The sequence below is a fragment of the Gossypium arboreum genome, chromosome 4, assembly GCF_025698485.1.
Source record: "Gossypium arboreum isolate Shixiya-1 chromosome 4, ASM2569848v2, whole genome shotgun sequence".
NCBI lineage: Eukaryota > Viridiplantae > Streptophyta > Magnoliopsida > Malvales > Malvaceae > Gossypium > Gossypium arboreum.
This window is the reverse complement of record NC_069073.1, coordinates 42,761,652-42,784,927: the sequence shown is the minus strand read 5'-3', so window position 1 is coordinate 42,784,927 and position 23,276 is coordinate 42,761,652. Positions and strand designations below refer to the sequence as shown.

General features: G+C 30.3%; 1 protein-coding gene, 1 long non-coding RNA gene and 1 other non-coding gene across 3 annotated transcripts; 2 read left to right on the top strand and 1 right to left on the bottom strand.

The window, feature by feature from the left end:
* The first annotated feature begins 3,870 nt into the window (after positions 1 to 3,870).
* LOC128292040 (small nucleolar RNA R71) lies at positions 3,871 to 3,977 on the top strand. The gene has a single exon (XR_008282024.1). It is a non-coding gene; the product is annotated as a small nucleolar RNA R71 (small nucleolar RNA).
* A 9,001-nt stretch (positions 3,978 to 12,978) lies between these two features.
* On the bottom strand, positions 12,979 to 17,043 carry LOC108461485 (probable LRR receptor-like serine/threonine-protein kinase At2g23950). The gene is given in 14 exon segments (XM_017761338.2): positions 12,979 to 13,581; positions 13,832 to 13,863; positions 13,866 to 14,117; positions 14,120 to 14,209; positions 14,803 to 14,946; positions 14,949 to 15,146; positions 15,234 to 15,365; positions 15,456 to 15,556; positions 15,636 to 15,695; positions 15,791 to 15,862; positions 15,992 to 16,135; positions 16,217 to 16,288; positions 16,400 to 16,532; positions 16,635 to 17,043. Coding segments are annotated over 14 exon segments (1,908 nt in total). The 5' UTR covers positions 16,723 to 17,043; the 3' UTR covers positions 12,979 to 13,191.
* On the top strand, positions 14,084 to 15,214 carry LOC128291797 (uncharacterized). The gene is made up of 2 exons (XR_008281698.1): positions 14,084 to 14,234; positions 15,023 to 15,214. It is a non-coding gene; the product is annotated as an uncharacterized LOC128291797 (long non-coding RNA).
* Positions 17,044 to 23,276: the final 6,233 nt, after the last annotated feature.

Genomic DNA, 23,276 nt, shown 5'->3' with positions numbered 1-23,276 from the left:
CACGAATTGAAGAAGCCACTTGGGAACTCGAGGACTCTATGAAAGAGCGATACCGAGCCTATTTACGGTAAGATTTTCGGGACGAAAATTCCTTAAGTGGGGAGAGTTGTGACAGCCCAAAATTGACCCTAGTCGGAAAGTGGTTTGGGACCACAAAACCGAGTCATAAAAATAATTAATTGTTATATTCTATGCTTATTGTGTGTGTACATGCACATGTGGAAGTTTCATTCTCTAATTTTACCAATTGTATGAGAAATTATTAAATAGGGATCAATGTGAGACATGGTGAAATATGATAGGCTAATTTTAAATGGCTTATTAGTGCATGTTAACACAAAGGTGGACTTGCATGTCAAATTGCCCAATTTATTAATGGTGGCGGCCAAGATAGGATATTGATGGGCAATACATATGTTTAATTAGATTTTGTAATAAGGAATGGGTCATTGGAGATAAAATAATGTTAGTAAAGAAAGAAAAAGAAAAGAAAAAAAAAAAAGAATGCTCATCCTTTCCCCATTGCCGTGAATTGAGCAAAGAAAACCAAAAAAAAAAAAAGTTGAAATTTGAAGAGGAGAAACTAAGGTATTTCGGCCATGGCTATCCTAGTCTAAGGTATGCATGGTGATTTTTCTTTTTAATTGACTATGAGACTAAATGGATAAGTACATAGCTTAGTTGACCTATGGTTTAATTTCATGAGTCCATAGCTCAATATCCATTCGGCAAGTGCTAAATTAGTGTCATTTTGATAAGTTTCTTTGGGATGTTAATTACTTGTTAAGTAGCTTAATTGATGCTTGGATGAGTAGGATTCATGGTCGTAAGAGTGTATATACATTGTAGAAAGAAAAAAAGAAAATGTTGTTGTTAGTTGAGTTGCATTTGATATTCATTCGGTCAAATGGGAGAAGAACAAGATGAATTTAAATGTTGTGGTTTATTATTTAGTTGGTTAAATGATGTGGTCATTGCGAATGCAATGGTGTTAAAGGAAATAGGGTCAAATGTTGGTTTGATGAACTAATTGCTAGTGGGCAATGTGTTGTATTGAGAATGTTTGAGTGAATTCAAAGATGTTTATATGATGAATTCGGTTGTAGATGTACATGCCTAAATAAAATGCTCACTAATGATTTTGAAATTAAGTTTTATTATGTTGTGAAAGGAGTGGCGAAAGAGCTATAGACTATTGCGGATGTATGATGGGTTAGTAGAGTCTCTAAATTGATATGTGGTAAATGTAAGTGTTAAGCGAAATGGAAATGGTGTTATATTGGAACATGCACATTCGGCCACATGATTGAATGCATAGATGGGTGATTTCGTGTATTCGGCCATAAGTGAGCATATTGGTGGCTTAATCTTGACTTAGAAAAATCGGCTAAAGGAAAATATGGGCTAATATGTGGAATTTGATTCATGATTGCATACATATATGACTCTAATGCCTAATATATATAAGGGCTAAGTACCTTGAATTTCCCCTTTGATATTCAAAATGATTGAATCAATTTATTTGTTAATATTAAGCTCAAGAGCAAAGGGGAACTAGATCCGATAAAGGAAAGGAAAAAGTAATTGAATAGCCGTTGAAGACGTGCGACAACATCCGAGGTAAGTCATTAAGCGCATATATTTGATATTGCTTAAATGATTGGAAAATCTATGCAATTGTGTTTAATGGAATGCTATATATATATGTATAAATGAAATTGTATGTGTATGGAATGAGGATAATTGTTGAATGTAAAAGAAATAGTGGAATGTGTAGAAAGTTTGCTTTCGGCACTATGTGTCTGGCAATACGGGTGTATGGTGTCGAGACTGGCACTAAGTGTGCGTGCTGGAAATATATGGCACTAAGTGTGCGTGCTGGAAATATTTGGCACTAAGTGTGCAAGCTGGAAAAAATATGGCACTTGTGTGTGCGAGCTTAAATTACGTGGCACTAAGTGTGCGAAATCGAGTAGTAAGCACTGTGTGTGCGAACTCTATATAAATGGAGGTGTGTCTCCATTGAATTGAGTATGGACAGCGGATCGGGTAAGTACCTCGAGCTCATGACGAATAGGTAATACGTTCATGCTTGGGGTTGAATTTGGTAAGCCTTAAATCTATGTGATGATTGAAATTGTATGGTTGTGCTGGAAAATGAGTTAATGTGTAAAAATGCTTGATTATCTTGTTGTGTAGAATATGAAATGTGGATGTATGAATTGGTACGAGATTGGACCGAAAGGTCCAAGGTATTATGGTATAGATTCGATATGGACGAGTACCTAGCCTCATTTGTTGTACATGTAGTAGTAACTTTATCGATGGATTGACGAATGCTTATGACTTCTGAGTTGTAAACTCACGCGGTGTTTTCTTGTCACCCATTTTAGGTCTCTTGGACTCGTATTGTTATGCGTGCTCGGAACCGTCGTTGAAGTCATCACACCGGCTGAAATCTTGTGGTATTGCTTTTTGTTGTTGAAGAACATTTGGCATGTATAGGCTATTATATTTTGTCGAATTGTGGGTTGTAAACTTTAAGCCATGTGAAAATGGCCTATGTGGTCGTCGAGTGGGATGTTAGAACCTATAGCCACGAGTCTTAGAAACTCAAATTTTGTTAAGGTGGCCATAATTTGTGTCATGTATGATGGATGATTAAGGCCAAGGAAAAATTCATGAAATTGGCATAGTCTACTGCAGTAACTGTTGCGGACTGCAGCAGTGAGATGAGATTGAAAAATCACTAAAAATAGTAGAAGTAGAATTAAATAGTGAGTAAATTATGGAACTGATCCTTGATGAATCTATTTTTATATGGACGAAACGAAACGACCATATGAGCAGTATACTGGGAGATATTAAAGTTCTCGTGAGACAGGGCCAGAACGATTTCTGGGTCCCCTGTCGCGACTTTGAAAATTTACCATAAATTATCCAGAAAGAATTAGGAGTCATGCCTTATATGTACAGATTGAATTTTGAGTCTAGTTTCATTAGAAACAAACGTCACCAGTATTAAATCCCTGTACAGAAATATATTCAAGTTGTAACGCGCGGAGGTCAGAGCAGTCGATCCCTGTAACATGGGTGACTTTAACAAATAAACTGTACCAATTGGCCCAACCAAAAATTCTAAAAATAAATCCATTGATGGGTATATGAGTCTAAATTCAGGGAAAATTTACGAAACCAGTTTCCGAGTTTTGGAACTCGAGATATGATTTTTAAGGCGACGGTGACGCAGTTTTCCAGCCTGTCCAGAATTGCCAAATTGGTCGGTACTTTAAGAGGATTTGTCTCGTTAACCCCTCGTGTCCGACACCGGCGTCGGTCACGAGTTAGGGATGTTACACATTGTGAATATTTTGTCTTGCAACATTGTGTGAGCTCCCAGCACCTTAATTATTCCAATTGAAATTTGGATGCTGCTTCCACCCCAAATTATAAGTATTGGAATAGGGATTATTATTTCAGTTAAAATTACCCATGTAATATACTGATGCTGGGTTTGATGGATATTCATCAAACATATGATCTTCATCATAATAAACACATGACAACTCAACTGATTTCACCTACTGGACTGCAGTTGGATTTTTCATTGTTTTAATCATGTTAGCTAAAGAACATTCCTGGGTTGTCAATGAAGTAATTGTATTGAGCTCTATGGTACGAACAGCCCTCTTGTATGTCCCAACTCTTATGGCAAGGTACTGATAGTCATTGTTGGCAATCTTTTCCAAAATCTCATATGCTTCGTCATATGATTTATCCAATAATGTACCATTGGCAGATGCATCAACTACCATTCTCATATGTGCATTCAACCCATTATAGAATATTTCCATTTGAATCCAGTGTTGAAATCTATGCATCAAACATTTCTGAATTAAATCTTTAAATCGCTCCTAAGCTTCATATAGCATTTCATCCTCCAATTGCCGAAAAGTCGTGATGTCATTTCTCATCTTGGCATTCACGTTTGGTGGATAATACCGTAGCAAAAATCTCTGGCAAAGACTATTCCATGATGCCACTGTCTCCAACAACAAAGCGTTCAGTTATGGTCTCACACGATCTCTTAAAAAATATGGAAACAATTTAAGTCATAGGGCATCTTCAAGAACACCTTGTTGCCTAAACGAGTCACAAACCTCTAGAAAAAGTCACAAATGCAATCTTGGATCTTCAGTAGGCAGCCCCCAAACTGTCCTACTATTTTTAACATCTAAAACATTATCAGTTTCAACTCAAAATATTGAGTTTGTATTTGTGGTCTGACTATCCCTGGGTTCAAGTCATCCAAAATTGGCACAACATGCTCTCAAATTGGTCTTATTTCTGTCATCTATCACCCCATGGACATGCGGATCAGTGCCCTGACCATTCAAATTATAATTTATTCCTGGTATCACCCTTCGAATAGGAGGATTCACATCTTGACCATTCAAATTATCATTGAAACCAAGATCATTCCCATTCCTAGCCATTTTTCGTAGTTTTTTTCGCCTTCTACAAAAAGTTCTGTCAATCTCTAGGACAAAAAGATATTATTGGTTAGCAAGAATTCCTTTTCTCATGTACTGATGACAAACTTGTAGAGATTAAATATAACTAATTTAAATAAAACTAATACAATTAATTAAAATAACTAAACCAAATTATTCCAAGTTATTATAATAAAATGTGATTAATACTATGGTAAAGCTATGGTAAGTATGCAGTGGCAATTAATAGGAATAATGATGTATGCAATATGTGGAACTACTGAATACTTGGAAATGTGATGACAATTAAGAGAATAACTTCATGAATAATATGTAACGAATAAAAAAACAACTAAGAATGCTATGGAAAAGCTACTTCGGCAAAGATAAGGGTTATGCAATGTTGAATGAGAAGGCCAGGATTACTAAGAATCTACTTTTCCTGTCAGCAATGCCTCAGCAAAATCATACTTAACCTACTATTCAGAAGAGTTCTTAAGTGGCCTGCCTCTTTTGAGAGTAAAAACTTCAAGTTACCTTGCCTGTGGCTATAGGCTTTTAATATGGTACCCTGGACTATTACCTTCTGCATGATCGATGCTCTATATCTAGAGTTTACTACAAGTATAGGTCAAATACTTGCTCATATCATTCAACCATGGTCCAACTAATCCAACCTTTTCAGAATTAAATTAATTTAAGGATATGGTGCACAGTTGACTATGTCTAGGGATTGCTCACATACATTGCAAAGAATAAAATAATTGAATGAAACAATAAAATAACTCATATTTATACTGCATCCATTGAAGACAGTTAAAGTTTCATCAAAGTCATCCCAACCCTATGAGATTTAGCTCATAGGTTGGCAAATAAAATCCAACTCAAACATCATTTTCATCACTGTAATTTACAAAAGAACTGATTTGAAATAATGGAAGAATGTTGGGAAGACAACGTTCGCTTGTCCAATCCACACTCCAGCTGCATAATGTCCTAAAGTGGCTGAAAAGGGTTGCCTGAGTCTTTCCTCTTTCTGTTTCTATTCAGCCGCTACCTTCTAATTTTCTTAAGGATCTCTACTAGTAGTTCTGTTGTCTAGGGTTTCCTACTTTGCTTCGTTTTAAATTTTTTTCTTCTTCTTTTTCTCTTCAAGATAATTTCATCAGCCCTAAGATTTATCTTCTCCTCTTTTCTAGGTAGATTTATCTGGTACAAGTAGAGTTGAGCTGAAACTAATATGCACTAAATGCTGAATGGACACCTTTCCGACGTTGCTACGGCATACTGGCTGCTAATCTGACCACCTTTTTGCCCTGATAAAACTTCACTCCTTTATTTTTTGTTCCTCATCCTGCACCAGCCAATACCGCAAAACAGAGCCCCTCCATGAGCAATTAAAGAATCTAATATTTAAACGCTGCCCAAGTTCTAATACAATGTTAAAAATACTAATAAAATGTCTCAAAATGCAACTAGATGTGCTTAAGTACAAAAAATTAACTAGGTACAAAGGCATAAAATATAACTCTTTTCAAGAGTTATCACCTGTTCATTAAAGGTGATATTAACTACAACTCTTTCCATTTCCTACTTTGCTCGTCAATCAAATCAGCCACAAAATTTATCTCATTAACTCGTGGTGATCTAATTCTGTAAGTTCTGTCTCTAGGCAACCAAGCTACATCCCAAACTGGAATTGAGTTTCCATCACCAACTTGCCAACTACTCCCCTTCAACAAAAGCCCCTTTACTGCCCAAATGCTTCTCCATATAGCCGAAGGTTGACTCCTGAACTCCGCTTTTAAAAATTCATTACTTGCATAATATTTTTCTTTCAAAATAGGTGCTACTAATGAAGTAGCATTACAAATCAACCGCTACCCCTACTTGGCCAAAAATGCTACATTAAACTTTGTTAGTTTCCAAAAGCCCAATTGCCTACCCTCCTTCAGATTACATAACCTCTCCTATGAACACCAATGAATACCTCGATTCAACTATGATTTTTTCCACCAATAACAACAAAATACAACTTCTATTTCCTCACAAAAAGAATTTGGCAATAAAAAATAAGACATGACATATGTGGGGATCACTTGCAACACTAATTTGATAAAAATCACCTTCCTCCCTTGTGATAACCATCGATTACACCATCCATTTATTTTGCCTCGAATTCAATTTATAATGTTTCGAAAAGCTAACTTTTTGTTTCAACCTACTACCATAGGCAACCCTAAATACTTCTTAGAATCCATAAAGCTCTTAACACTTAACTCTCTTTCTCTTAGTTGTTGATTTCCTTTACTAACACTCGAACTAAAATAAACAAGAGATTTATTAAAATTAATCAGTTGCCCATAACAACTCTTATATTCTTTCAAAACATTTTTCACGTGTGTTGACCTTTCTAAAGATTTATCCCAAAAAATAAAGCTATCATCTGCAAAAATAACAAATGTGATATTATAGGTCTTGAATGACTCGTTTTCACTCATTTCACCAAACCTTCTTGACAAGCTAATCATAATCGAGTTGATAAATTCACACTATAAAAAAGAAATAAGAAAGGGCTCAACGAGTCACCTTGCCCAAGTCCTCTAGAAGAGGAGATTTGCCCTCTTGGTGTCGCATTCAGAACCACTGAATATTTGACGAACTTTACACATCACATTACCAACTTGACCCATGTCTCACCAAAACCCATCTTAAGCATTACCTCCTCAATCAAATGCCACTCCACTCTATCAAATGTCTTACTCATATTCAGCTTCAAAGCAAAAGACCTTCTTCGTCCACCCTTTTTCTTCTTGAAAGAATGCAGCAATTCGAGAGCCACTATTACATTATCCATAATCAATCTCCCCGATAAAAATGCACTTTGCGTCTCATCAATACAATGTGGCATGATCATCTACAATCTATGGACAATTGCCTTGAAAATTATTTTAAATAAGAGTTGAAGCTTATAGCATTTTATTATATTGATTCAAAACATTTTTCTAGTAAATTAATTTATCTCTTTTCTCTAATATATAATTTGGAAATAAGAAATATTAATAAGGAAAAAAACCCAAATTATTAATCAAAGTGACAGAGAGAAAAAAAAAGGAAAAGTATGTTTTAGTTATTAAAACATGTTATATTTTATTATTTAAGAATAAATTTGACCAAAATGATAAAAAATGATAATGTATGACATATAAACTATTAATTTTCCTCTAACTTATGATAATAAATAGGTTTAAATATGTTTAGAGGTTCTTGTACTCTTGAAATTTAAAGTTTATCCCTATACTTTAATTTTGAAACATTATCAACATGTTTGGTTGGCATGAATAGCCATTACATTTAGGTCAGATTCAGTGGTGAACAGTAATTCAATAGTTTAGTTCATTGAACGGGTTATTCAATGGAATCTCATTCCTTCTCTATTCATCAAATTCACGGAATCAACATTTGGTGGAAGAAGTTAAGAATAGCTATTCAACATCATCACGTAATAAAAAAATTTTGTTTTATTCAATTTTACCTAACCTTTTTTTTTTTCAAACTCACTCTCAGTCATTTTCAAAAACTTCAAAAATAAATTGCAGAACCCATTTCTATTTCCACCTTGTTTTTACTTTAATCTTACTCCCCATTCTCTTCTACTCTCCATCAATTTCTAGAATATAACAAGAAAGAATAAAAATTCATTTATCAATAGTTTCAACTCTCAATCAATTTCCATACAATAACAAAAAAAACTAAAACTAAAACCCATTTCTCAATAATAGATTTGTAAAATTCTCTTCTACTCTCCATCAATTTCTAGAATATAACAAGAAAGAATAAAAATTCATTTCTCAACAGTTTCAACTCTCAATCAATTTCCAAAAGATAATAAAAAAAAAACCATTTCTCAATAATAGATCTATAAAATGTGATTTGGAGAGGGAAGCTTTCTTACCCATTTTTCTTACAGATAACAGATAAATAAAGGGGGAAAACAAGAAGATGAAATAAAAAGCTTAAATAAGAGGCTTTTGGAGCAGGTGAAATAGTGGACCACGGTGCCACTGGTGGTCGGCTGTCAGTAATTGATTCCAATTCATGTTTTAAGAGAAAAGATTAGATGAAGAAGATGAGTGGCTAAGAGTGATGATGAAGTTTAGAGAGAGGCACGATAAAAAAAAGTACTAGAAAATAATATTAAATTTTCTATAATTAGGTGGGTTTTAAATGAATTTTAAATATAATTTTTAAAATATAATTACATATATTTTTATATAGTATGTATATAAAAATACCCAAAAGAAATTTTGAACAAAATAATCTTTCAAGTATAATTTATAAAATATCTCTTGATATTACTTTTATCATAATGTTCCTATTTTATTATTAAATCTAATTAATTTATATATACAAAATATGTATTAATAAAATAAATAATATTTATCTAGTTTAAGGGTTATAATATGTATTAATTCATATTTTAATAATAATTATATTAAGAATTTTATTAAATTATATATTATTTTTATTAAATTGTATTTAATAATAATTATATTAAAATATGATTAAATTAGTTATTATTTTTAATTCTATTAAAATTTAATAACAATAATAATTATCTAAAAAATTCTACTAAAAGTATTTAGTCATTTCAACTTTTTCCTATGCTATTACAACATCTATTCCATTCAACCAAACATAATAATATTTATTACGTTCTTTTATATTTTATTCAATCAAACAATTAAATTATTTATCACAGTTCTATTCTATTACAGCTCTATTCCATTACAATCTTATTTCAGTACAGTCTTATTTCATTCCAATGAACCAAACGTGTTATAAGTTCTTACACTGTAATTGATTTAAAATTTTTATTTCCTCCTTCCAATTTTTTTGCTAAAGTTGTTGCCAATTATAAAAAGGTAAAATAATTTTTTAGCCCTCAACGTTTACAATTTTTGTTAATTAATTTTTCTTAGAAATATATAAAATTATAAAAAAATAAATATTGATTATTTTTGTTTTTAATAAAATTTAATTTTTTATAAACTAAAATTATAAAATATCAAAATTATAAAAAATTTAAAATATAAATCTAAAAATTCATGAACGTATTTTGCTTGGTACGAAAGAAAAAAACCTTCAATTGTACATCTAAATTATATATTTAAATAAGTATTTTGATTCGAGATTATGCTTACAAAATTACAACAATTATTTTTAAAATCTTCAGATTTTGAATCTATTCATTTTTAAATTATTGACCATCTTTCTCTTCCAAACGTCATTTCTTCTTTAATCTACTACACAAGCAAATTCTTCTTTCTTTTTGGTTCGTCGTAAGTTTAAATATGTAAAAGTTATTTCTACTCTTTTAAATTTAAAATTTAATTTCTATATCTTAATTTAGAGATATTGGTTTTTTTTTTAAATTTGGTCTTTCCGTCAGTTTTGCTGTTAGAAATGTTGATGTAGTTGTTATATAAAAGGTAAAATAACTTTTTTAACTCTTATTATTTATAATTTTTTATCATTTTAACTTTTCGCCTGTTAATGCTGTGTTGTTCGTAGAACGGTTGATGGAGTATCCAAAGTTAGATCGACAGAGGTTGTTAAGCAACCTTACCGGGACCAATGAGGTACCTATGTTAGAACTATTTGTTGAAAAATAATTCAGTTTGAAAAATGATTTTCTCAATAAAAATTTAAAAATTGACTCGATTTTTTAGATTTATAGCAATAATTGTTTTCCCAAAATAGTACATGTGTTTTGGACTAGACGAGTCCTAGTCGTTCCTAACTTTTAACCAAACAATATTCTCCGCTACTCTTGTACCACAAATTGCTTCAAGTGTGAGCTCAAATAATTTCGAATCAAACACAGAATTTAAATAATTTTCTTATTTTTAGTAAGAAAGTAAATCTCTCTCTTATTGAAATCGATAGAATTTTTATTTTCGAAAAATATAATTTATACTTAGAAACAAATTCTGACTATTTTCGGGTAGAGTAATAATATCTCAAAAGTTGTGTATAACCTCTTGTATTTTTAATCGTACCGGTGTCATCTATTTATAGAGAGAGAAACCCTAATTGAATTAGTAGAATGCATTTAATGCTTATTTAATAGAAAAACAATCCCTTAGTTGAACTAGAAAAGAGAGGGGCTAATAGGTTGTGTTTCCCCTCATATGTATTAGGATGAAGATTCGAGCCTTTCTTGTATTGAGTCTAATTATATGTGCTTCCTGAACTTTTAACTAAACATTTTATAATTTAATCCAATCTAATACATGTTTTTTTTATTTCTCAAAATAGATATTATTTAATTTTCTAATTAAATAATTTTTTCATTATAATTCTAATTCCTTTAAAATCATGACAACTTTACTATAAAAGAATCCATAAGAAAATATATTTAATTTCCATATTAAATAGATTCACAATGACCAATAAATTTATTTCCATTCTCGAACTTTAATTAATTAAATAATAATTTAAAACTTAAATTAATTTTCGGTCATTTTCATACTACGTGAGAAACCACATTCATTTTCGAATGTAACATATTTCTCTAATATTATCATTTCTATCAATTTTTGTTTATTTGATTTATCATGCAACTCATTTTTTATTTCAACGAGTTAGCGAAAAGACCGATTGGACATATGTAATTAGGGCTCAAATGATATATAATTAAGTTTCAGCTTTTCGTTTATTAATTATAAAACTTATTTCGTCACGAAATCATTCCATTATAATATCGTGGCTGAATTCTCCCCAATTACATACCATTATGAAAGTTACTCGTCCATTAAGGAAGGAGGTATTGGTTTGGAAATAACCTACTAAAATGTTGCATTCAAATTATATATGTGCAATATCTTATATCATTTTTACAATCATGTATAAATCTGCAATATCATAGATGATTTTTACTATCATTATAATATCATTCATGAATACTAAAAACTATATCATTATATATTAATTTTATTTTTAATCATTTTATTTGTCTTTTAAAAATTATTTTAATTAATAAATAAATATATTCTAATAGATATATACAGCAAACCCATGCATAGCACGAAATAGTATATATATATATATATATATATATCCTTCAACAATGTAAAAAATAACAAAATAAAAACTGACAATTGTTTTGTGGGAGAGTCAAAGATTCATGTGGGCAAAGCTCTTTCTTTTCAGTTTTTGCCTTTAAATTTCCTCATCTCTTTGAAGCTGTCTGTTGCTTTTTCAACAAAATCACAAATTATTAGCAAAATTAGAAAAATAATTAAAAAGTTTTTATGAACTTTTAAAAGTTTTAATTTTTTTATATATATTTTCAAAGAGAAATGATCAAATTAACAAAAAGTATAAATGTTAGAAGCTAAAAGAATTATTTTGCCTTTTGCTTATAATTGTCACATTAACAACTCTAACTACAAATTTAAGTAAAGTGACCAAGGTTTTGAATAAAAAGATACAGAGATTAAATTTTAAATTTTAAAATAATATAGATACTCTTATATGTTTAAACCTAAAGAAATATAATTCAAATATTACTTGAATAATATATTAAAGAACTTAAGAATTTGATTCACTAATTTTCATTATTTATTCATTTTGATTCAAGTAAAACTAAAGTACTAATATTACTCTTACATTTCAAAATCTTAATAATTTTAAATTTTTAAAATTTCTAACTTAAAATAATGTTTAAAATCCAAATAAAAAATCATATGCCAGAATCTCCAAGCAAGTTTTAAGTTTTAATTTCGAAGCATTTTGGACTAACATTAAAGGTTAAATTCTTCTATTAAAATTCCCAACATTTTAGTCATTGACAAACATATGCCATGTTAACATGTTCATACTCATTAAAATCTAATTAATAAATTAATGATTATCATTTCAACCAATATTAAAATTTCAAAAATCTTAAAATCTAAATATTTGGATGATCCATTTAAAAATATAAACCAAATTTACAATTAACAATTAAATTTAAATAAATTTAACTATTACGGTTTAAATCAAAAGTAAAAGACTAAATCTGATCAAATAAATATAAAAAAAAAAATCTTTTCCAAAGAAAAGGAACTAATAACAAAGTTGGTTAATTTAACCAACATTCAACTTTGAAGAACCAAAACGGGAGAAAGAGGCAAAGGGCCAACAACAAGCGCATGACACTGCAAAGACGTCCCCACCTCATCCTCTCACTCACCTTTGACAATTATCCTTTCACTTTCTCAGACAAGGCCAAATAATATCTCAAATACCAATAATGCCAATTTTCCTTTCATTATTTTTTCTCCAAAGGGGAAAAAAAAAAAAAAGTCAACCGTCAAACTCACTGAGTTTGAGCCTGTCCCTGTCCCTGGCCCGGACTTGGTAGCAGAGGCATCTGATGCTGTTTTTACCTGTAGTGGTCTTATCCCCTTATCTAAACCCCCCTATTTGGCAGAATAAGTTAAGATTCAATGCCAAAAATAAGTAAAATAAAACATGGTATGGGCTATTTACATTACAATCCCAGAACATATATAATCCTTACCATCAAAGTTTTTAAGCATAACATTGCCCTACACCTATTTCTTCCTCTTCAAACTTGGGTGGATTAAAGAATTTAATAAAGAATTCATCCTCTCTATATATTTCACTTTCACCTCTTTTTCCCTTCTTGTTATCTTGGACCAGACAGTTCCATGGCATAGGAATCCAAAGAATGTTCATCATCATCATCCATTCCTGTGCTCAACTTGTTGCTTGATTCATCATCATAACTTTTTTCATCATGTTTTGATCCAGTGGTAGGGGGCGCCTTACTTTTGTTGCTAGGAAAGTGGTTCATGGTGGAATTGCTATGATCATGAGATGCTGCCCATTTCTCAGCAAGCCCATCACCTTCAAGCATCCGGACCACCTCGGACATTTTTGGGCGGTGGGCTGGAAGGTACTGAGTGCATAGCAAAGCCACTTGGAGCATCTCCCCTACTTCAATCCTGTCATAGTTGTTCCCTAGCTCTCTGTCCACCAATACTTCCTCTTTCTTCTCTTTTTGTATTTTCTTCACCTGTAACAACAATATTCCAAATGTTCATCAGCTTACTTCATCTCTCTTTTTATGCTTCAAAAACCGATTTCAACCTATTAGCATAAAAAGGTAATGTAGTCAAATGCATTTAGATAGAAATCCACTGATCAATACCAAGTTTCTTTGAAAATCTAGCATGCCTATGAAATTGGTGATCATGCAAAACAACCGAGTTAATACTAATAGGAAGCAAGAGTTTAAGATTACTATAGTTTCCGAGAAAACTAACCCACTCAAGCATTGCTCCTTTCTGGCTAACTGTTTTCCGAACTCCAGAGCCCTCATTCCCGTTATGAGCTCTATCAAGAGAATTCCAAACCCAAACACATCAGTTTTCTCTGAAGACTGGCCAGTTGAAAGGTACTCTGGTGCAATGTGCCCAACAGTGCCACGGACAGCAGTGGTGACATGGGAATCAGCATGATCAAGGAGCTTTGCAAGGCCAAAGTCACCAACAATGGCTTCACAATAATCATCCAGAAGAACATTAGCTGCCTTCACGTCTCTGTGGATTATTTTGGATCACATTGCTCATGTAAATAAAGAAGTCCCCTCGCAGCTCCAATTGCAATCCTCTTCCTCGTATTCCAGTCTAGAGCTGGTTTTCCTGCCAAACCCAACTCATTTACAAGGTATGCTAAATTACAGTCAAGAAATCATTTTCAAATTTAATACTACATTATGCTTAAGAATTGTTTGGATTTTTGGCGAGGGGACAATATAGTAGCTTGTAATGTCCAGTCTTAGACTATAACTTATTCTACTAATCCGTTGTAGTCTGTAAACCAATAACTATAGTAGCCATAACACCTGAAAAAGCTAACTTGGTAAACATTTGTAAAAAATAGGAATTAGATGATGCAGATAATGGGTCCTCCCTCTCGGTATTTATCATTTCATATTCAGCCCCACTGAAAAGAAATGAAATACAGTAGTAGCTTATGAAGGAGGATTGTAAAAATGAATTCCTACAAGAGTTAGGAAAACATACAATGAAGACTATTGTCAGCTAGAAACTATTTTGAACAGTAAATTATTATTATTAAAAAAAGGAATAATTACTCCAAACATGTACGGGATCCACAGACTGGATCATAATAATCAGATTGTGCAGCTATTTGACAAACAAAATAGGTAATCAAATTGTCCAGCATGAGAATTGAATGAAAGAAGTTTTAGCAAAGTAAAGCTAGGACCAACCTCTGAGCCTGGATGCCACACTGCCATTAGACATGTAAGGGTAAACAAGAAGTCTCTCATTAGAAGTAGCACAATATCCAATTAAACGAAGCAGATTGCGGTGAACTGCCAAGCTGATCATCTCCAACTCAGTCCTGAATTGTGATTCCCAAAACTTCCTGTCAAGTCTTTTAGCCGCTTCACTGCCACAAGAGTATCATCTCCTAACTTTCCCTTGTAGACATTGCCAAAACCTCCGGTGCCTAGAATGTTCTTGGAGCTGAAGTTATCTGTAGCAAGCTGGAGTTCCCTGAAAGTGAAGTTTCTCAGGTTACCTAGGCTTATGAGGCCTTCTTCTTGTTTGTCTGCAATATACGTGTGACAACATTAAATCGTATTAAATAAACATATAAAAGAAAACTTTCGACATTTAGTTAGTTGTTGTCACCAACCACTAATATTCAGAATCGTTAGCCTTTTTCGTTTGTTTCTGTGCCAAAGTAGGGCAAATGAGAGGAGTATGAGAGTGGCAAAACTGAGGCTGATTCCAAGTGCAATAGCTAACTTGTTGGATTTTTGTTCCCCTGATTGATGAGGCAAAAAAAGAAACATACATAAACAATTAATAAGGAGAGGATAAAGAGCTGTGGAGAGTTACAAGGAGGGATTGATACCATTTGATGAACCCAGGGAAAATGAAAGGGGATCAGCATTGACAGATCCAGAGCAAACTTCAGTTGAGCTGCTTCCACAAATCAATGGATTTCCCACAATGCTACAATCCACGTACCAATAGGAAAAATTAAAACTAAATTATAATAATTGACCAGAGAGCTATAGCAAATAAATCATACTTGAAAGTTCTAGCAGGGAACTTGGGTACAGGTCCACTAAGATTGTTATAGGAGAAGTCCCTGAAACACCAATTATCAGATTCTGAAAATCAAAAGCAGGGTTCAGGTGAACATGTTAGAGAAAGAGATGGGAAAAGAAAGAAATTCACACTCACAAGAAAGCAAGTTGAGGGATTTTTGCTAAAGATGCAGGAAAAGGCCCAGACAAGCTATTGTTGTTCAGCCGCCTGCTCTCATTACAGGCCAAAACAAACAGAATTTCAAATACTAAAACATATAAACTTCTGTTTTCCTTCCTTTCAACTCTACTATCCTTAGCATATGAACAGGAAACAAGTAAGTGAAAAGGAACTTACAGGTATTGCAAACTATTTAACTGTCCAAATGACCCTGGAATTTCACTGGAAAAACGGTTGTTGGATAGATCCAAAGTCTGCAGTTTGGGAAGAGTTCCAAGCTCGGGTGGGATTTTACCAGATATGTTATTGTTTTGCAGCAACCTTCAAAATCACACCAGCAATTTACAACATAAAAACAAAACACAAACTTAAACATTGCTTAAAAATGTCATGTCTTCTTACACTTGGCGAAGATTGGTGAGATTTCCTATCGTCCCGGACAAAGTTCCTGATAAGGACTGACTTGGTGCTCCCCTGAGAAAAAATAAGCCCGTTAAAATGATGAAACAGCTAAAACATTTTAGCTTACTTGTACGATGCTTTCGAAACAAGCAAGCAGGAAAAAAAAAGGGAAGAGAGACTAACAGGCCAATAACAAGGTTTTCAGAAGAACAAGTGATCATTGCCCAGCTACAAGGATCGACAGAGTCTTCATCCCAGTTATTTAACACCCCATGTGGATCATTCAATTCTCTCCTTATACTTATCAATGCTTCCACTACAACCCCACCAGGAAACAAAAAAAAAAAAAAACGAGAAAATATCAAACCCCATATGAAAGAAAAAAAGGACAAAAATTACTTTAAAACATGTTCCTTACCTTCATGGTTACGAGGCTCATATGAAAAAGAAACAGTAGCAGAATAAAGGAAGAAGAAGAAGAGGAGAAGAGAAAGACTCATTTTCATGACTCAATAATAGTAATACTAGTTAAAGATGAACATTTTCTCTGGTTTTATATTTTGGGTCTCAAACCAAAACACACAAAAAAGAAAAAGAAAACCTTGTCACTCTGTGCTGCCAAGCTTCCTTTCTTGGGTTCATAACAGAGTCCCTCCCTTTTTCTCAGTCCACAAACACAACTTTTGAAAGAAACGATACTTTAATTTTGTATATAAACAAAGTAAAAGTCCAAAAGACTCTCCATTTTCCTTTTTGTTCCTATAAAACAAAATAAAATAAAAACTGAAACAGAAAAAATCAGGTGGGTGATACGGGTGTCAGGAAGAGAGTGTGCAGAAATTGAGAGAGACGTGAGTACTGTAAATTTTGTACTTACTGGACTTCACTGCCTCAGTAACATGCACCCTCTTTTTTTAAAAAAAATAATTTGATTCACTTTTTCTCTTATTTATTTCACAACCAAAACATAAAAGAATAAATAAAGGGAGGGAAAAAATGGAGTAGGTTATGTATCCGTATTAGGTTGATAACTCAGTCTATATGATTTACTTTATTATATAAAATTTAAAACATTTTCGCATAATAATTTATTTTTAAAAATTTATTTTATTTTATTTTAAAAATTTAACGTCTTAATTTTACAGATATAACATCCATGTAACAGGTCAGTAATTAATTAATTTTTAAAAATTTAAAAATATTTTTTATAATTTTAATAATTTAAAACATAAAATTTTAAATTTAAAAAAAACATAAAATTAAAATAAGGTTTTGAACAAATTTTGGGGAGTAAAATAAATATTTGTTGATATTTGATATTGTTGTGATTTGAGTGGGTTTTTATTTTATTTTTAATGGCAGAGATTTGAGTGGCACAGGCTATGTTTGGTGTGGCTACAACCTCCTAACCGACTCATCATTATAACCTACGTTTCTTTTAGTATATTTATATTATATGATATGTAGAGTATGTTTTTACTTTTTTTTGGATGTGAAATATGACATGAAATATGCCTGCAAGCTTCATTGCTTTCCCTAAGAAGAAGAACATTTATTGAGAAACTAAAATAAAAACCAATTTCCCATTTTTTAAAAAATATAAATGTATTTTGGGAAATTCAAAGTTTGGATCCACATATTAAATAATTGAAACCGGTAGCTGTTTCTCAATGCTGCCACAAGGGTCAAGTGCCTGTTCCGTGCTTTAAAAAATACACTTTTAGTTCTAAAAATATTTTTGAAAAAAATTATATAAAATAAGTTAAAATAAGTTATTTTAGCTAAAATTTTTATTTTTAAAAATGTTTGGAGAAGTTAAAATTTTAATTTTTCCTTTCTTAAAATTACTTTTAATATTTAATTATTTTTTACTTTTTAATAATATAGTACTTTTTTTTCTTGATATTTAATTACAAATATGTTAAAATTATTAATTAAAAATAAAAAATATTTTTAAAATACTAATTACAAATATTTAATGGTTATACTTAAATATTTAAAATATAATTTATATATTCTAATTAAATTTTATAAGTAATTAATATTTATTACTTAAAATATTTAAAATTTATATTTCATATATTAAAATATTAACAAGAACTTATAATAATTTTTTATATTCTTACTAAAATATAATTATATTAACTAATTTAAATTTTATTTAAATATATATTTGTTACTTGATAATAACATATCTAAAATGGACAGTTTACTCTTCAAAAGTACTTTTTGACAAAGAATACTAAACATTCAAATTTTAAACTAAACTTTTCAAAAGCACATCTTAAAAGTACTTTTTCTACAGATTTTTAAAAATATTGTCAAACTAACCCTAAGTCGCAAAACGAATGAAGGAATTTGATTTAGTTATTATTACGTTAAACATTTAATTTAAAATTAAATTATATTAATGTATTAAATTTATAAAAAATAAATTATAATTTTGGTTAAAATAGTGAAATCATGATTTTGATTTTGTGTTTGATTGTCAAATAATATTTTATCAATAAATGATATATTGTATTTTTAAAGGAGACACAAGTTAAAATCTTAAAAACAGTAATATTAGGGGGTAACCACGAAAATGGACACGACAACTACAAAAAGAATCATTATATTTGGAATTCAAATCTCATGATTTTGAATGCATTTTTAAAAAATTATTAAAATAATATTTATTGTTTTGTAAAATAAATAATTTTTAGTAATTTCACAATTAATTTAAGATTTAATTGATGGATAACATCAAATTAATTAAACTCTTGATATTAATAGAAATGAAATCCAATGATAAAAACTTATGGAATGAGGTTAATTAATGATATAGGCAAGTTAAATAGTCTTAGATTTATTCTTTGAAAGAAATTTGAGATTTAGTTTTGTAAAAGCATTTAATATTATATATTTTAATTCAAAAATTGAGTTTAGCATTGACATTATTAGTAATTTTGCTGTTAAAATTTGTCGCATCAATCATACTAATTTATAAATAAATCATTATGAATTTAATAAATATATAATAATTAGTAATTTTAGATATAAAATATTATTAATAAATATATAATAATTAGTAAATTTAGATATAAAATATTATTATAGTGTATTTGGTTCATGAAATGTAAGATTACATTATCGAAACATAAAATTATTTATCTTATTATTGGATATATTATATTATCTTATTTGACCCATTAGGCCAATCCATTCAGTTAATATATCTTGAGTGTGTATAATATTTATTGTTAATATGATTAATTAACCGTTGATAATTGAATTTTCATAATAAAAAAAAACTAATTGACCTATATTATTAATTTCAATGGTGAACCAATTTAGCATTGTCGGTTAATTTGGTTTGAATAGAAACTAGTTTTGTTATCCCTACAATGCATCAACTGAACTTTTTAACATTTTAATAATATTAATATTGGAACAATAATAATAAATAGAATTATGATATTTTGTTTTATAGAAAAGTATAGATAAATTATTTAAAATAAAGATGAATTAATTACTAATATTCTTCCAAATGAACAAAAAGAATTTATAAAAACAAGTCTTGAAAAGTTGTTATAATTCCTATTTTAGGAAATAATAATAAGTTATTACTATGTGTAATGATCTGAAAAGTCGTTTTATTTTAATATTTAGACATTTTATACAACTATTGTAGTAACTTGTCAATATTACCCTATAGAATAATTAAAAAGCACTTTAATAAAAAGAATTCAATAAATCCTAACATAAGAAAGGAAATGGTCTTTGCATTACGTTCTTAAAGAGACTAATTTGATAACAGATACTTTAGTAAAAATAATTCTATCAAGTGATAAAATATTACATATGTTTGAGGAATCTAGATAGAGATTAAAGAGATTTTGAAAGAAATTTTTCTTTAGATAACTCAATTATGAATATTTTTATCTAATCCTTTATTTTATTTATAAAAAATTAAAAAGTAATTCTTCTTTTAATTAAGTGTACAAATTAATTATATTTAAAATTTATACTTTAATAATTTTTAAGGATTGATGGTTTAATAAGAAAGAGAAAGTAAATATTGTAAAAATTACGATTATCTTTGTCGAAACCATTTTTAAATTGAATTTTGGAAAATGAGAATCGACTTTAAGAAAAAACGAAAACGGGAGTCGCCACCAATCTTTTTAGGTGTGATTGGATCACCTTATAAAATGTTTTGTTTTAAAACATTAATTTTGGTCTACGAAAGTCGAGAAAACAGATTCGGGAGTCGGTTACGTACAAGGAAGGGTTAGCACCCTCGTAACACCCAAGAATTGGTACCTAATTGATTATCAAGTGTCTCCAATGTAGGAAATTTTGAAAATTTTAAGATGCAATCCTTTTTAAAATATTTCGATTTTGAAAATTAGGGTTCACTTGTATCAAAATATTGACACTAAGTTAGCTTTTTAGAAATCCCTATCTCGAAACAACAAAACGCTACATCCAGTAAGTTAGGACATATTGCTTTGCAATTCCAAGACAGTTGTTCACATTTTGAAAACCGTTAAAAACTTAGAAGGGTACTTGATTGTTCGAACTCAACGAGAAGGTCTCAACCCAATAAGTTAGGGCACTACTTTCTCGAAATTTTCAAACACCAAGCATTGCCTTTATATTTTTTGAAGACTTTGGAGCTTTATTTTTTAAAAAATGATGCGTAGGGAATTGTATTGTATTATAAATCATACATAGTAACATATTATTGTAGTTGGTAAATAATACATGCGCTTAAACAAAATGCTGGCAATAATATAAAGATCGTGCATTAAATACATATAAAAGTAATATATATAGCAAATACATACAAAGAAATACATAATATATATTGAAAATGAATAAACAAAACATACAAACATTCAAAGTAATAATTTAAAAATAATGCATAATATACAACAAAGTAATACAATATCAATGTACATGTTCATGAAATGTAATATCAAATAATAAGTATAAAATAACATATAGCACATGATATATACAATATAAAAAATGAAACGAGTTATTGTTAACAAAATATACATATATCACAAATAAAGACATAATATTTAATAATAATTTTAAAATAATATTTACTTGTACAATATATAAAACATAATAACAAAATATTTATAAAAGAATAATAATTATATATAAGATATATGGGGTTTAAAACATATAAAATAAAAGTATGTAAAAGAATTTATAAAATAACACATATTATAAAAAATCATTTTAAAGTAAAATAATACATAACAAATAAGTAATTAATAACTTAATATATGTATAATATGAGTTAAAATATAATTCAATTTACAAATTTTAAAATTTTAAATGATATAATGAATAATAAATAATATAATAGATAACATATAATATACATAACATATATAAAAAATAATAAGTAATATAGAATAAAATATAATATAATAAATGTTATATAATAAAATATAAGTTGAATATATAGGAAATAAGAATTATAATAGATATGATATAAAATAACGAAAGTATATATGCAAGGACAATATATATAAATAATTAATAAATATATAATACAAGTAAAATATAATAAAATATATAAAAAATGATGGAAAATAATAATAATAATTTGTGAAAAATAATATACGATAAATAATAATAATATATATATGATAAAATAATCTTATAGTGTATAATATAAAAGTAAGGTTAAAAAATAAAACAATATCTACATATAAAATATATATATATAGAATAAAAAATGAATATAAGGCTAAATTTAAAGTTCAGCAAAATTACGGGACGAATTTAAAAGAAATAAAACTGAATTAAGGCCCAATTTAAAACGCGCGTAAAACAAAAGGGACTCATTGGGCAAATTGCCCTATTCCCAAAACGGTAGCGTTTCGTTATAAGCCTTAGAATGCTTTCTGTTGGGACTAAATTGAAATAAAATTAATTCATTAGGACTAAATTAGAAATAGAATGAAAAATAATTATAAACGCAAAAAAGGTGGAAGGACCAATTGGGTAATTAACCCAATCTTTAAAAATGCACGGATCCTCCCCGGGTAATCGGGTCAACGCGCGGATCCTAGGGTCTTAAAACGTTGTCGTTTTAAACTTATCAGATTAAGCTAAAACGGCGTCGTTTCTCTTGGGCTATATAAGCCAAATTTCACTTAAAAAAAATCATTTAGAAACCTGTGTTAAAAAAAACTCAGAGAGAATCTCTGAAAGAGAAAGGGAGGAAAGGAACCCCGGGGTCTGGCCTCTGTAGGCCACGCTCCGACCATTGGTCCTACACACACTCACGCACCGTCGTACACGGAGGTTCAAAAGGCTAAAAGCCTTCGCTTTCCTCGGTAAGTCACAGGTAACCTCTTTCTTTTTTTTAAAAAAACCTCAACAATTTTTACTTAGAACGATTTATATATGCATGCTAAAATAAGAACAAGGCACACGATTAAATCACCTCTTAGAAACTGTTTGTATTTCTCTGAATCGAATATGTAAGTATATTTCTATTCTCTCCAAAATCCGGTCCCCTTACATAGTTTTCATTTGGGCTTTTATAGCCACTACTGTTATTACATAAATTGGGAAAGAAATCGAAGATTGCTTTCCATTTCTTGTCTGTTGTATCCACCATATCTTTGATTGTGATTTGCTTAAATCTTTTTATTTTAGTTTCCTTTTTCTGTTTTTCGTATCTGCTATGTTTTCTTTTCTTTTGCAGGTGAATCACGAAGATTCCGTTCAAGCACCCATGACTACGCGCTGATGGGGCTAGTACTGGATTGTGGCGCATGATGATTTCGACGTGATTCGCGCGCTGATGGTGGCGCGATACATGGTGGCGAAGTTGAGGGGTCACAGCGCTGATGAGACAGAGCATTGATGACCGTCTTGATTCGGGGAACTGGACAGACGCTCCCCAAAACTTCTAGAAGACATTGCAGCACCAGAAGGAATAGGCAGAAACCCTAGGGTTTCTTGCCTTGGTGTAATGAATTGGGCCAGTTGGGCCACTTTAGTCCTAGGTCTGTTTAGGTCTGGGTTTGCTGAGTGGTTGTAA